Here is a 15,058-nt window from a genome sequence, read left to right as displayed (position 1 = left end):
TGTAGGCTCATCATCTAAGTTAGCCCTGTGCCACCTTCAGCACAGGTTGCAGGTGGGCAGCAGGTTTTTTTCAAACTTCCTGCTCACTGCAGCACCTGGCCCCAGCACTTGGTCTTTTCTCATCCTTTTACTGAAAGAACACTGACGGCTCTCCTGATGGTAGCAGTTGGAATAGATGCACACTGGTCTAGTAACCACCCCAATAGGGGGGCTCTGGGGTGGAATTTCAGATGGCTCTAGAGAAGCATTTTTCCAAGTATCAGAACTTTGGCTTCTAAATCTTGATATATCATGGATTGCTCAAAAATCTTTATAAGTCATAGTTAGACGATTCTCTCATCCCTTTATGTTCTTGGAAATTACTGTTTTAACGAGTTCAACAAATGTAATGCTTTAAGCAATGCATTTAAATTTGACTGTGGTGCCAGTCTCCTACAAACAGTGCAGGTGTGCAATTATTAATTCTATGGAGATTTTGTTAGGTCTGTGAAAAAGCTGCTAAAACAGCAACTATAGCATGCTTTCATTGACTCTTCCTTTGAAGTCCTGAAACAAAGAAAATTGTAGTGTTGAGATATCACTAGAAATTAATGTTAGGAGCTATGGGGAGAAATTACTCCAGGATACATTAATAGGGAGACTTGAATATAATGTAATGGCTTTACAATAGACTTTAGATTATTGAATAATTGACTTTGGTTTTCTAAAGTTTAGTACCTTGGAAAATATTTTAAAATTATATTAAAGTTCTATTAAAATGCTCATCTCTTTCACTACTATTTCCTCAGTGTTAATTTTTTGGTGTATCTAATATCTATGAAGTGGAGATAATATTATCCTTTGTTGGGTTGGCTTATGTCAGTTTTAAGTACATGATCCCAAATGAATATAACAGTATCAGTTGTTTCAGATCATGTAAGCTTTGTCTAGCACATTAAGCATTTCCTGGAATTCATGCCAATTTCTAATTGCAGGAGTTGGTCCAGGTAGTAATGATGAGACCCTTTTATCTGCTGTTGCCAGTGCTTTGCACACAAGCTCTGCGCCAATCACAGGGCAAGTCTCTGCTGCTGTGGAGAAGAACCCCGCTGTCTGGCTCAACACATCTCAACCCCTCTGCAAAGCTTTCATTGTCACAGACGAAGACATTAGGTAAGACTGCCTAACATGATCTCAAAAATGGACACTTTACATTTGGGTACATTTTATAGCACCCATTAGGTTCAGTGGCACATCCAGCAGGTGCAGAATCAACCAGAAAGGTATACTACTTCTGAAACTGATGGAAGGTGATGAAAGACTTTTATAACAAGCACGTGTTGGAAAAAGAAGTGCTGTGTATCAAGAGTATCCTCACAAGCACGTCCAGAGGACAGGTGCCAGAGCAGTTATTCTCTACACCTCATTTTGTAGTGTGTTTTGAGATTTGGAGTTCTGACTTTGTGCTATAACGAGTCCCTTTCACTCAGTAATGCATTTTTTAAAGATACTAATTTCAAAGGAAGAGTGTTAGATATCTTCCATTTATAGATTCACTCCCTAAATGGCTGTGGGAGCCAAGAACTCTATCCTGGTCTCCCATGTGGGTGGCAGGGGTCCAAGCACTTCCCAGGCACGTGAGCAGGAAAGGTGGGCCTTGAATCAGCACTCTGACAATAGGAAGCAGGTGTTGCAAATAGTGGCTTAACCCACTGTGCTACAGCACTGGCCCCCACTCAGTTATGCCTTTTATGATTGCTTTCTGCATTGGTTTGTCTGCAAAACAATCTTGAAAAAGCAGATGATAAGGGCTGGCGCTGTGGAGTAGCAGGTAAAGCTGCTGCCTGCAGTGCTGGCATCCCATATGGGCGCTAGTTCGAGTCCCAGCTGCTCCACTTCCAATCTAGCTCTCTGCTGTGGTCTGGGAAAGCAGAAGAGATGGCCTAAGTCCTTGGGCCCCTGCACCCACATAGAAGACCTGGAAGAAGATCCTGGCTCCTGGCTTCGGATCGGCACAGCTCTGGCCATTGGGGTCATCTGGGGAGTAAACCAGTGGATGAAAGATCTCTCTCTCTCTCTCTCTCTCTCCATCTCTCTGTGTAACTCTGACCTTCAAATAAATAAATAAATCTCAAAAAAAAAAAAAAAAAAAAAAAAAGAAAGAAATTGAGTGCTGTCCAGGAATAAAGGGGACTTTTGAAAGAAAAACAGATGATAACAATGCTGCCTTAAGACCAGTTGTGTTTTCAAAGTTCAATTTAGTTACCTTGTTAATGTTTCCCCCACTTTAGATCAAACTAGAGATTTATTGATGTCTGCTGCTTTTTGTTTCAAATAAAGATTTAAGGCAGATTGAGAGAGGAAGACAGACAGAGGCAGACATAGATGCATGTATGCACACACACAAAATGAGAAGCAAATGAGAAAGATGAAGCAAAGGGTAAAGCAATAAAGCAACCAAGAATGAGAGAGGACACAAATTCTGTCTGTTAACATTGTTTGCTCTTTCTAAGGCCGAGCCACAAATGAGGATTTTAGCATAAGCAGTAAAAAGAAAATATCCAACTCAGATTGATAGTTACCAGAGAGCGTAAGCAAGCCACGCTTGAGAGACGCAGGGTTCCAGATGGTATAACAGTGAAGGAGTACAGGATTTATGAACTCTGTTGCTTTGTAAGGATACTGTAGTGAGCGCCGCGGCTCACTAGGCTAATCCTCCGCCTTGCGGCGCCGGCACACCGGGTTCTAGTCCCGGTCGGGGCGCCAACCCTGTCCTGGTTGCCCCTCTTCCAGGCCAGCTCTCTGCTGTGGCCAGGGAGTGCAGTGGAGGATGGCCCAGGTCCTTGGGCCCTGCACCCCATGGGAGACCAGGATAAGCCCCTGGCTCCTGCCATCGGATCAGTGCGGTGCGCCGGCCGCAGCGCGCCTACCGCGGCGGCCATTGGAGGGTGAACCAACGGCAAAAGGAAGACCTTACTCTCTGTCTCTCTCTCACTGTCCACTCTGCCTATCAAAATGAAAAAAAAAAAATAATAAATAAAATAAAAAAAAAGAAAAAAAAAAGGATACTGTAGTGTGCTCTTTTTTTTTTTTTTTTTTTAATGCTTCACCATTTCTATCTTCTAGATATAAATCAGTTTTACTGGAGTATTATTCCTAGACAGAACCAGCAGATGGCACCTTTGAATCATGTAACTGTAAAATGTATTCCTTATTTGTATTTTATTTTCTCTAAATCTATAGAAGGCTGGCATGAATTTTTTTTTTTTTTTTGGAAAGGCATGAATCTAACTAGTTTTATAATTAGAAGGCCCTTCCTCAGTTTTCAAGCCAGTCTTTTTGCAAACATAGGAAACAGCTCAAAGTTATATACCTTGATTATGTGGCGCTTATGATCAACTTTGTTTTTTCAAGAAAAAATATGAAGTTAAGTTGACTTCCTGGATTGTTCCTCAGGAGATGAGTGATTTTCCACCTTGGAAAAGTACCCAGTCAGTCAGCAGGGATTCTGTTGTGTAATGGGTATTGACTGAGCCTGAGTTCCAGCATGGGAATGTTGATGGCATCAATACCAGAGCTTTGGGTAGTGGAGGAGACTCTTAAAGCCAGATCTGGGTGATTTCCTTTCCTGGTAAATGTGTCTAACAAAATTGCTTGTTTGGTTTATTATAACAGGGATTATTAACCAAGCATTCCATATTGAATTAGTGCAGGATCAACGCAGACTAACTGCAGATGGGGTTGTTACCCTTCCTCTAATAGTGAAGCCTGTATTTGACCTTCAACTAAAGATCTCAACATGGAATATGCTTTTTCAGTACAGGAATTTGATAACAGTTTTACCTATGGGTTTATTTATTTTCCAATAGTTTTGTATAAATCCTCACAAACTGCAGTTGAAAAAGCACTCACTAATTAGTGCATGCTTTAGTGGGGAGTAGTCTGGGCCAGGTGAGCCTGGGTTCTCTGCTCAGGGTCTTGGCAAAGCCGACATCAAAGTACTGGCTGGACTATGTATTCTCCTGGAACTTGGGGTTCTCATTCCAGCTCATATGGATGTTGCAGAATGGTTCTTGGAGCTAAAGCCTCTGTTCTTTTGTTGGTTTAGAGATGGGGGCAGCTTCTAGCACATAGATGTGCCTGCAGTTCCTTGCCCTGTGACCCTTCCTTATGTCCTTCCATGCTTTTTCAAGAATACCCTTTAAGGGCTGTTATTAGGTTAGGCACATCACAGTAATCTTTCTTTTGGAGTAACCGAAGGTCAGTTTATTAGTAATCTAATCATAGAGTGCCATCCCATCATAGTCACAACTTGACGCACACCCTTAAGGGGGAGGGAATTATGTACGAGATGTATATGCAGGTGAGAAGAGAGACTCTTTATCAGCCTTCCACAGAGGACAATTACTTTAATGTCAGCAGTTGTTAAATAAGTAAAGAAACTTAAGAGTTTAAGGTACATTTTCCAACCCACAGGGATCATTTGCTCCGTCTTCCATGTCTCCTGCAGGACAGCTGTGCACAGTGCTGTACACTGTTGGCAGGAGAGACCTCCAGTGAGACTGGTGCTCCATTTGTCCTGAGCTTTGAATCGCTGAACCAGAGGCAACACTAACTCTGTAGGAAACAAATGTGCTCTTGACCCTGCTGCATTACAGAAAAATCTGTTAGCTAATTTCTTTTAATACAACAGAGGCTGCAGAGCTTAGTTTTGGGAAAACTCATTTAAAAAGTGGAAATCTAGCTTTTTGTGCTGCTTTTGGAGTTTAATGAAGATGTCTGAAGTTTTTTAACTACACAGTGTATGTTTACTTCACTGCCTTGGACCTAGTCTTGTTCTAGTAAAAGAAATGTGGTCTACAGTAGAGTGTGGGGAACTTTGCAGCTGGTTCTGTGTCCCAAGAGTTGCTTCTGATAGAATCCTTGGTGCCATTGCTTCTTTACTTTGCTACTGTCCCAGGTTTGAGCAGTGCTGTAATCTGCCATCCTCAATTATTTACAGATAGAAATCACCCCCCTATCCCTATGCTAGTAGAGCCCTCAGTATTCCTTGCTATGTCTCTTACTTGCCTTTGGCTGCTTCACCTCCCACTACTCATGCATTCTCACATCTATCTTCTGGTTGCAATGGGTACTTGTCCCATTTTCAGTTCAAGGCTAATCTTGGACCTTTGCTTCTCCCTTTCTTCTTGTCACTGGGACCTTTACTTACCAATCTTTTCTCTTATGTTTCTTGAATTTTGCCCCTCTACTTGGTTCTCGATTTAAATTTATTTTGGTTATGCCTGGGTTGCTAGACATGTGTTAGGAGTTTCTCTCCTGTCCTCTTGGGGAGCACTTTTTTTCTGCTTTTTAAAGATCTGATGTGGAGTAGGCAGTAAAGCCACCCGCTGCCTGCAGAACTGTATTCCCATATGGATGCTGATTCTTGTCCCAGCTGCTCCACTTCCCATCCAGCTACCTGCTAATGTGCCTGGGAAGGCAGCAGAGGATAGACCTAGTGCTTGGGCCCCTATACCCACATGGGAGACCCAAAAGAAGCTTCTGGCTTCAGATTAGCTCAGCTCTAGCCATTGTGACCATTTGGGAAGTGAACAGATGGAAGATCACTCTGTCTCTCCCTTTCTCTCTCTCTCTAATTCTGCCTTTCCAATAAATAAATAAGTCTTTTTAAAAAACAGAAAGATCAGGTGCATACCAAGCCTTTCTGCCTGTGCTTTGCTCTCCAGCTGTTAGCTCAGAGTAATTTTTTTTTTAAGGATTTATTTATTTATTTGAGAGGTAGAGTTACATACAGAGAGAGGGAGAGACAGAGGTCTTCCATCTGCTGGTTTACTCCCCAGTTGGCCACAATGGCTGGAGATGCGTTGATCCGAAGCCAGGAGTTTCTTCCTGGTCTGCCACGTGGTTGCAGGGGCCCAAGGGCTTGGGCCATCTTCTACTGCTCTCCCAGGTCATAGCAAAGAGCTGGATTGGAAGTGGAGCAGCCGGGACTAGAATCGGCACCCATATGGGATGCTGGCACTGCAGGTGGCAGCTTTACCCGCTAAGCCACAGCGCCAGCCCCAGAGCCATTTTTACAAGTTGGAATTACTAATTCTTGCCTTTGAGGTACCTTTGCATTCACAAACCTACAGAGACTCATGGCATGGCCTTCTGAAAAAAATTATTTTAGGGACCACCATTGTGAAATGGCAGGTAAACCTGCTTCTTGCAATGCTATCATTACATATGGGCACCAGTTTGTGTTCTTTCTCTTCATTTCTGATCCAACTCCCTGCTAATGCCCTGGGAAAGCAGTGGAAGATGGCCCAAGTGCTTGGACCCCCACTACTCATGAAGGAGACTGGATGAAGCTCGTGGATCTTGACTATGGTCTAGCTCAGTCCTGGCCACTGCGGCCATTTGGGAAATTGAACCTGCAGATGGAAGGTCGATCTCTCTCTCCATCTTTCTAACTCTGACTTTCAAAGAAATAGATCTTTTTAAATAATTATTTTACTTTATTATTTGAGAGGCAGAGAGGCAGATACATACACACACACACATACACAGAGAGAGAGAGAGAGGGAGAGAGAGAGAGAAAGAGGTGGCATGCACATGTAAGAGTTCCCACCCACTGGTTTACTTCTCAAATGCCCACAATAGCCAGGTTGAAGTCAGGAGCTCAAAACTCAACCCAAGTTTCCCACATGGGTGACAGGAACCTGAGTACTTGAATTGTCCCCTGCTGCCTTTCAGGGTGTACACTGACAGAAAGCTGAAATCGTGAGCAGAGCCAGGACTCAAACCCAGGCACTCTGGATATGGGGTACAGGCGTCCCAAGTGACATCTTAATTGCTAGGCCAAATGCTTACCCCTCATTGCATATAATTAACCTCCCAGCTCCTATATTTGATGTGATACTTGTCAGGCTTTGTGCATGGTAAACAGGATTGTTGGTCTTTTTTTTTTTTTTTTTTTTTAAAGATTTATTTATTTATTTGAAAGAGTTACGGAGATAGGTAGAGACAACAGAGAGAAGTCTTCCATCTGCTGGTTCACTGCTCAAGTGGCTGCAATGGCCAGAGCTGAGCTGATCTGGAGCCAGGAGCTTCTTCCAGGTCTCCCACGTAGGTGCAGGGGCCCTAGAACTTGGGCCATCCTCCTCTGCTTTCCTAAGTGCATTAGCAGGGAGCTGGATTGGAAATGGAGCAGCTGGGACTAGAACCAAAACCCATATGGGATGCTGGCCCTGCAGACCAGGGCTTTAACCACCATGCCACAGCACTGGCCCCCGGATTGTTGTTCTTGGCTTCTCAGTACTGACCTGTTTCCTGCAGATCCAGGAATCCAGGGGAGAGCTCTCCACTCACGCAGACATAGAATTACCAAGCAAATCCCAGTTTATCTTGCCTTTGCTTCCTCGTTCTTTCTCAGTGCTTCATCTAACCAGCTGCCTGCCTTTCTTTCCTTGTTAACTCCCTCTTATATCCCTGTTTCCAAGTCGTTTCTAATTATCTTTTATAGGAATAAACTCGAAGTTTCATTTGCTTGATAACATTGAAATTGAGTAGTAAGTCCCTCACGTGAGTCTGCCTCTAGAAGTCTCATTGAGATGAGGGAACATTCCTCTTTGGCAAGTCTCCTAAGTGTGATCTGGTTTGTGAGTGTGCAGGCAACTTCTGCAAAGACTAAGGAGAAGGAGTTACATGTATTCAGTTCTCAGGAATTGAATAATTTTGAAGTAAGGATGTACTTTTGTAGCCGATTCTGTTTTCACTGCTTGCCAAATTTGCCGTCTTTTTCTTTTTTTCGATTTGAAAAGGAAACAGGAAGAGCGAGTGCAACAAGTACGCAAGAAGCTGGAAGAAGCACTGATGGCAGACATCTTGTCCCGGGCTGCGGACACAGAAGAGATGGATATTGAAATGGACAGTGCAGATGAAGCCTAAGAAAATGATCAGGTACCTGCATGAGCATAGACGAGACATGTGGGACTTCAGATGTTTTGTTTCCCAGTAGCCTTTGTAGCCCCTGGGCAGTGAGCTGGAATGCTGCTTTGCTTAGGTTAATGCTTGTGCTGCTGTTTGGCCCTCTTCTCTGTGCTTAAGGAACATACAAGTTACTGTGTCCCTTGTTCTTCTTACGTAAGGGCATTCACATCCCTGAAGTCACCCCTGAGGGATCTGCCTCCTTGGTTAAAGCCAGGTGGAAATCTCCAAGGCATCATTGGAGAAAAGCAGAGAAAGATGAGAAGGGCTCTGCCCAGGTAGGAATCATGGCTGCGGAATGTGGCAGCAGCGCTCATCTTTGCAGTCCTGGCCTCCTAGACTACTTTGTCCTTTCTTTAAAATCATGCTGCAAAGCAGGCAAAATCTCCCTCTTTCTAGGTTCTCTCTAGCAGTCTTGATGTATGCAGAATAAGGACATGATCAACCCTAAAAAAAAGGAAATTTGGTTTTATACTGAACACACATAAGAGGTTCCTGGGCTCTGTTCCAGTGGACATACGTTCTCTGTAGGTGATGACACACAAACCCACGCATGAGGTTCATGGAGTTTGCGCCATTGGATGTGTGTTCTGTAGATGATGACACAAAAACCTCAAAGGCCACACTTTGCTTCCCAGCTCCCATCCTGTTTTGTTTGGGCAGCCCTTGTCTTACTTTCTGCCACCCCAGCTGTGATGATTTATTTGTTTCCTTGAAGCCAAAGGTGGGGGCGGGGGCTGGGGAAGCTAACATGATGTGAAGGGTCCACAGACCTATCTGAGTAAGTGACCTTTACATTGACCCTGAAGGATGGGTAGGAGTGAGCCAGGGGGAGTTGGGGTAGAAAGTTCCGAAAGATCAGAAAGGAGAAGCCTCGTTTCTTTAAGGAACAGCAATTGAAAAGTCAATGTGGTTAGAATGCAGTAACTCTGGGGAGGGTTGGGGAATGTGTGAAAGATGAACCAAGTCACAGTGCCTGTGGGTTATAAAAGACATTGAGTGTGATCATTAAGCCCCGTGGGAATCTACGAAAGGGTCAGTAGCATGAACAGGTTTGCTTATTTACGGGATCTCTGGGGCTGCTGCATGGGGTAGGGAAGCCTGGACTCAGGAATCCACTTGGGAGGTTTTGTGGTTCCAACAAGAAATGGTGGTGGCTTCGTGAGGGTGCTGGCAGCGTGTGAAGGCAGAGAAGAGGAAAAGGGTAGATCTGTGTTTGGAAATAAAATCGACTTGGCCAGGTGAGTGGGTGCAAGAGTGGCCAAGATGACTTGGGCTTGTCAGTTGAGTGAATAGAAGGAGTCCCATTCAGTAGAGGAGGGTGTGCAGTGTGGCAGGGGAGTTTAATACTGGAAACACAGTCTAACCTTCCTACAACTGCCTTTTTCTTAATTCAGGGTCAGTTCGTGCCACCTGTTACCAAAATCAATAAAATGTAATCATATGTATAATGTATAATAATGTATAATCAGCAACACGTTGGGCCACACAGTTTTCTGACTGTTCAGAACCATTTGAATCCAGTTCAGTCCTTTTTAAAATCTTTTTCCCCCTTTCTTGAGGATGGGAAGCTGCTGCTGACACTTTGGGTTTTGTTTTCTAAACTGACAAAGGTGTGCTGTGTGGGCCTGGGTGAGTGTCCTTAGTTGGTGCGAGTCCTCCAGAGGGAAGCCTCGCGTCGTTTCTTTCGTGTGAGGCTGCAGCCCTGCTGTCGCTGACGCGTACGGAGGGACTGTGGGTCCCACGCCTCTGCCAGCGTCTGTGCCGTTGCGGCCAAATGGACTCTTGGAGAGCCCTCCTTTGCTGTTGGAGCTTGTTCGCTTTTTGTTTTGTCTCCAGCTTTCCTGGGGAATCAGTTTGGGATAACTAGGGTACCTCATTGAGCCCTGACGTGGTCCGTGCTTCCTTTGCAGGGTACTTGTCGGATGGGTATCAGAGCAGCACCTGAGTCTATGTAAGCTTGTGCTGTGGGCCCCAGGCACTTTTCCTAATATGGAAGCTGCTGACTGCTCATGGCCTTGCACAGATGTGGATAGCAGTAGAAATAATTAACGTTGAGTGAGTTTTAGTGAGTTCTGTAAAAGTAGCCATTATTCTGATGTATTAAGTAGGGAAAGATTATTATTTTTGTCATAATATAAATTTGAGACTGAAATTATTGGGTCAGGCCATTAGACTTATGGATTGTGGAAGACTAAAAGTAAATTTAAAAGGTTAGAAGTCACCAAATTACATTTACCTAAACTCTTTCATGTAGCTCTATATGCACCTAAAATGCTTAATAAACAGGAGTATGGCCCCTTCACTAGATCTTTGTAATAACCTGTGGCATAGGTAGGGTTTAGCTTGTCAAAGGGAGGGACATGGTCATGGTCAGCCTCAGGTGGTTCCTAAAAGATGGAACTAGAATCATCGAATGAACAGTGCCCTCCCAGTCATCCCGTGGCAGCTCTTTCTAATGGTCCTTATTAAGGTGGATCTTAGTTAAATATCAGATGGAGGTTTACTGTGTTACATTTTATAGTCTCAGAGAAGTGTCCAGGCTATAGTGATTATAAGAAGGTAACTAAAGAACAAAGATAAATGAGATATTGAATCATACATGAATAGTTTAGTTTGCAATTGCACAGTACCCGTTTCACCCAGTTAGACAATAAGAAGACTAGGTGTGTATCTGTCATCTCTAAATATTTTATAGTACAGTGAATCATTGCAAAGTAGAATAAGGCATTGTGAGTAGAAATTTCTACAAAATATGTTTGGATTTGGCTGTTTTCTATTATGTTTTTTGTTTTGAATTCTGATTTAAAAGAGAGAAAATATTTGCATAAGCATACAAAAGAGTACATGATTTCTTTTGAAAATGAAGTTTTTAATATTTCATAACCTTTAAGTAATAAAGGTTATTATCAAACCAAAAATGTGAAACAATGAAGAGATATGTTGAACACTTTTTATTTGCAAAGTGCTGTTAACTAAGTGGTAATTTATTTCAAACTTCTTTTGCAAGTTTTGCTGAGCTCTCACCAGACAAAATATTGAATCACTTAAGTTTGTTTTTTTCCCTTACAGGTAACTTTCGACTGACTTTCCCCAAGAGCAAATTCTTAGAAATTGGACAAAAACGTTTTCACTGGGTTTTGCCTGTAAGAAAACAGTGTACCCGAGCACATACATAGAGCTTTTTAATAGCACTAACCAATGCCTTTTTAGATGTATTTTTGATGTATATATCTATTATTCAAAAAATGATGTTTATTTTGAGTCCTAGGACTTAAAATTAGTCTTTTGTAATATCAAGCAAGACCCTTAAGATGAAGCTGAGCTTTTGATGCCAGGTGCAATCTACTGGAAATGTAGCACTTACGTGAAATGTTTGTTTCCCCTCCAGTTTTAATATGAACAGATCAGGAGTACCAAATAAATTTCCCAATTAAAAATCATTGTGACTTCACTGTATATAAACAGATTTTTTTATACTTTATTGAAAGAGGACACCTGTACACTCTCCATCATCACTGTAAAGATGAATAAATGATTATATTCACAGACTGATTGGAACTGTTTCTGTTAAAGAGCACACATAAGAGCCCTGCATTAGTCTCCCTGAGATACGTTCACCTTTGATCTCTGGGCCTCGGATTGAAACTGAGTGGCAGAGTACACTGTGTTCATTTGCAGTGTGCTTCCAGACATTGTGAGAACTGTGCTTCCCCCAGAATTCTAGATTGTCATCTAGCATGTATATGTTTTTTTTTTTTTTTTTCCTTGCTTGTGACCAATACTTTTGGTAATTGTATAAAAACAAGGCTTTTCTCCCCTTTGGCATGAATTAGATATACAAGTACCTTTCAGGTGTTAAAAGAAGTCCATGACTATTGTTTTTTTTTTTTTTTCTAATGTCCACTGGCTTACTAAGTTAACAGGTGCAGGGAGAGGCGGCAGAGTTGCTTAATGAACCAGATTGTAATACCTCATCATGTTAGTACCTGACTGATGAGAGTTTCCGTTGAAACTCATGAGCATAACTTTCCTTACTGTTCACATTTCTTGATAGCTAATTACTAAAGCATTATTAAATGGATTTTAAAATCAAAAAACATACTTAAGTTTATCTGATGCCAAGGAAGGGCGGGAGTAGTTACAAGCAAATTAAAACAAATTTTGCAAAACAGCGGAAATAATGTGTATGTACTTATTATGTGCTTATCAACTTTTGAGTTTTTAAAATTGGACCTGGAATGATGTGGTCCAGGATGTGATCAGTTTCACATCCCTATCACCTGTACTGCTCGACTCTGCTCCCTCCCAGTTCCTGGAAAGGGAGAGAAGAGGGCAGTCATCAAAGCACTGTGACTGCCCAGGTGTGGGCTGCTACACTTCTGGACCTTTAAGCCAAACTACATGGATACTTCTTGGAATTCCTGATTTACATTCACCTTTGATGTTTGGGCCTTAGGCCACCAATTTCCTTGGCGCAGCCCTTCTGGTGGATACACAGGGAAGCTGCAGACTCTGGGAGGACAGTTAGCAGAGGGCACTTCTCTAGCCCATCAGATGGTCTCCAGTTCTAATAGGGGTAGGGAGTTAGTGTTGATTCCTTTTTTAATCCTAGTCTAACTTGTTAGAACAGATCCCAAAGGTTTTTTTTCTCTTCCCCCAAGTCCATGATTCTTCATTTATTAGGCTCATGATAACTTCACCGTAGTGATCATACATGGTTTTTACAAACAGTCCAGCCAAGATAACGTGTAGTTTTATAAACAGCTTTGTAAAAGCAAAAACACAGTGTACACACTACAAAATTTTGATTTTTTTTAAAAAAATAGACTTTGCTCAGGTGGAGAACGAGGTATGAAAGCCATTACATGGTATCCCCTGGAGACTATCCCATAAATCCAGGGTGTTCACAATATACTCATAGGACAACTTGTCCAAAATTACATTCACCATCTCCCCCATAAAACCCGGCACCACCTTGCATTCCCCAGCCGGGGTAAAAGCAAACCATCTTCTCTAGTTGCCCAAAGCAGAAGTCCAGCAGTCATCCCAGATGCACCCCTTTGCTTGCTTGCCACATCCCATCTGTGAAAAGCACTGTTGTGACCTCAGCTCCTCTGGCCATCTCTTCTCCATTGCGCAGCCACTGCCTTTGTGTACACCTCCCTTCCTCTCTGGGCTTTCAGTGGCTACCTTTTGCTTCTCCCTCTGTTCTCCCCCAGTGTGGTCATCAGATTGATCCTCAAAACAAATGTGACCATATCATTTCCTTGCTCAAAAGTCCCCACTTAACGTTTGTATGCAGTTTAGAGTAAGTGTTAAGAGCAAGCACTTTGGAATTAGGAGAACCTGTGTCAGAACCCTGTTTTTTTTTTGCCGTCTGTGTGATTTGTCGGGTTGCTTTATTTCTGAGCCTGTTCCTCCTCAGTGAAATAGGAATAATAATACCTACCTCATAGAGTTGTTGTGAGGATTCAGTGAGCTATCATTTATAAAGTGTTTAGCTCAGTGCCTAGTGCGTAGAGTGCTCCCGTTGGAGCACACTGTTGTCATTTTCCTTGCAGGTGTCTTTATGCCACTTCCAAGAGGCATCTGCTGATAACCCCAACCTCTCCCTACCCCATAACACTTTTTTTCTGCCTCAGGACACTGGTCATTTCCTTTATAGAAATTTTCTAAGGCTGCATTTTATTTATTTGTTGGCTTTTGGCCTCTCTCTACTAGAATGGAAGCTCCACAAGAGCAAGGCCGTGTCTGTTTTGTTTCCTGTTGTACCCCAGTACTTAGCCCAGGGCCTGGGACATAGTAAGCCCTCAATACCTGTTTGCTGAGCTAATGGAAGAATGGTTAAAGGCTCTCCGTGACCTGGTTTCTGCCTACCTGTCTAGCCTCATTCCGCCATTCTCCCCATTGTGCCTTCGGCTCAAGAAAAACTGTTACTTGCTCTTTTGCAGCGTCCCTTGGGCCTCCGTGTCTTTGCACCTGTTGTTCCTTTGCCTGAGACAACCTTTACCTTCTACATGGCAAATTCCTGATCATGTCAGCTCAATGGCTACCTCCTCTGTGACGTTGTCCCCTGTTTCTACAGGCAGATGCTCTTTTTCCCTTCTCCAAGTTCCCACTGTACTTTGTAAATACCTCTGTGGAAGCACTTTATTGTATTGTATTGTAATTTTTTTGCACGTCTGTTCCTACTGTTAGACTGTAAACACCATGAAAGCAAAAGATTGTGTCTTCTCACCCTCTCGTCCACAGGACCCGGCACATAATAGCCTATCAGTAAGCATTTGTTGAATGAATTTGTGAATGAACAGAATCATGTGATTGGAAAAGATTTGGAAGATGTTTGTGCTATTAAGAAAGTGAATGCCCTGGTGGCTTCCTGTGTCCTCTTTTCTTTTTCCTTTTTGCTCTAGAGATGAGATCTAGAGAGTATTGTGTAATCTCTTTGAATATAAGATCATTTGTTTGAATTTTTAAAATAAGTTGAATAACATCTTCATAAATGGTTGCAAGAGATGTCAAAAAGCTTTGTGATCTCTCAATGCTATAAAAGTCCAAAATAAATATTTGCACTATTAGTATTTCCATAGTAAATGCTATGAGAAAATGTACAGCAATAAATTTTGAAGCTTTAAAAATGTCTGTGTAAGTCATCTTCAGTGACTTAATCCATGAAGGACATCTCTAGCTTGTATTTTCCAGACATGAGGGATTTCAGGTGGGTGCAGGACCCCAGAACTTTCTGAGCTTATCCACTGACACTTCTTTCACTGCTACTGAGACAGTTGCTCATTCTACTGGCCTATCTACTGAGCAGAAAGATGGGGCAGGGAAAGTAAGTCCTACAACATAATCAGCTAGGAATAGCGGAGGTATTGGGACTTGGAGCAGCAAATTATCAGTCTACGTTTCATGGGTTGGACTTTTAAATTTTAATTTCCTGATTTTCTCTACAGGACAAATGCAAATTTTATATAAAGTTTTAAAATTATTTGGCTTTGTTTTTATGACAGGAAGACAAAAGATTTTGTGTTCTTAATTTGAAAGACATATTAACAGGCAGAGACAGGGATCTTCCATCCCCAAATGCTTGCAATAGCAG

At 42.4% G+C, this 15,058-nt stretch overlaps 1 protein-coding gene across 1 annotated transcript in view; it reads left to right on the top strand.

Moving 5' to 3' along the window:
* Positions 1 to 14,697, top strand: part of MBD2 (methyl-CpG binding domain protein 2) — a 76,541-nt gene extending 61,844 nt beyond the window's left edge. Inside the window, exons 5-7 of the mRNA XM_062201685.1 lie at positions 975 to 1,152; positions 7,788 to 7,926; positions 11,026 to 14,697. Of these exons, the coding sequence (XP_062057669.1) occupies positions 975 to 1,152; positions 7,788 to 7,914 (305 nt within the window). The 3' untranslated portion in view covers positions 7,915 to 7,926; positions 11,026 to 14,697. The remainder of the gene's footprint in view (positions 1 to 974; positions 1,153 to 7,787; positions 7,927 to 11,025) is intronic.
* Positions 14,698 to 15,058: the final 361 nt, after the last annotated feature.

The sequence above is a fragment of the Lepus europaeus genome, chromosome 9, assembly GCF_033115175.1.
Source record: "Lepus europaeus isolate LE1 chromosome 9, mLepTim1.pri, whole genome shotgun sequence".
Taxonomy (NCBI): Eukaryota; Metazoa; Chordata; class Mammalia; order Lagomorpha; family Leporidae; genus Lepus; species Lepus europaeus.
This window is presented reverse-complemented; position numbering and strand designations above follow the sequence as displayed.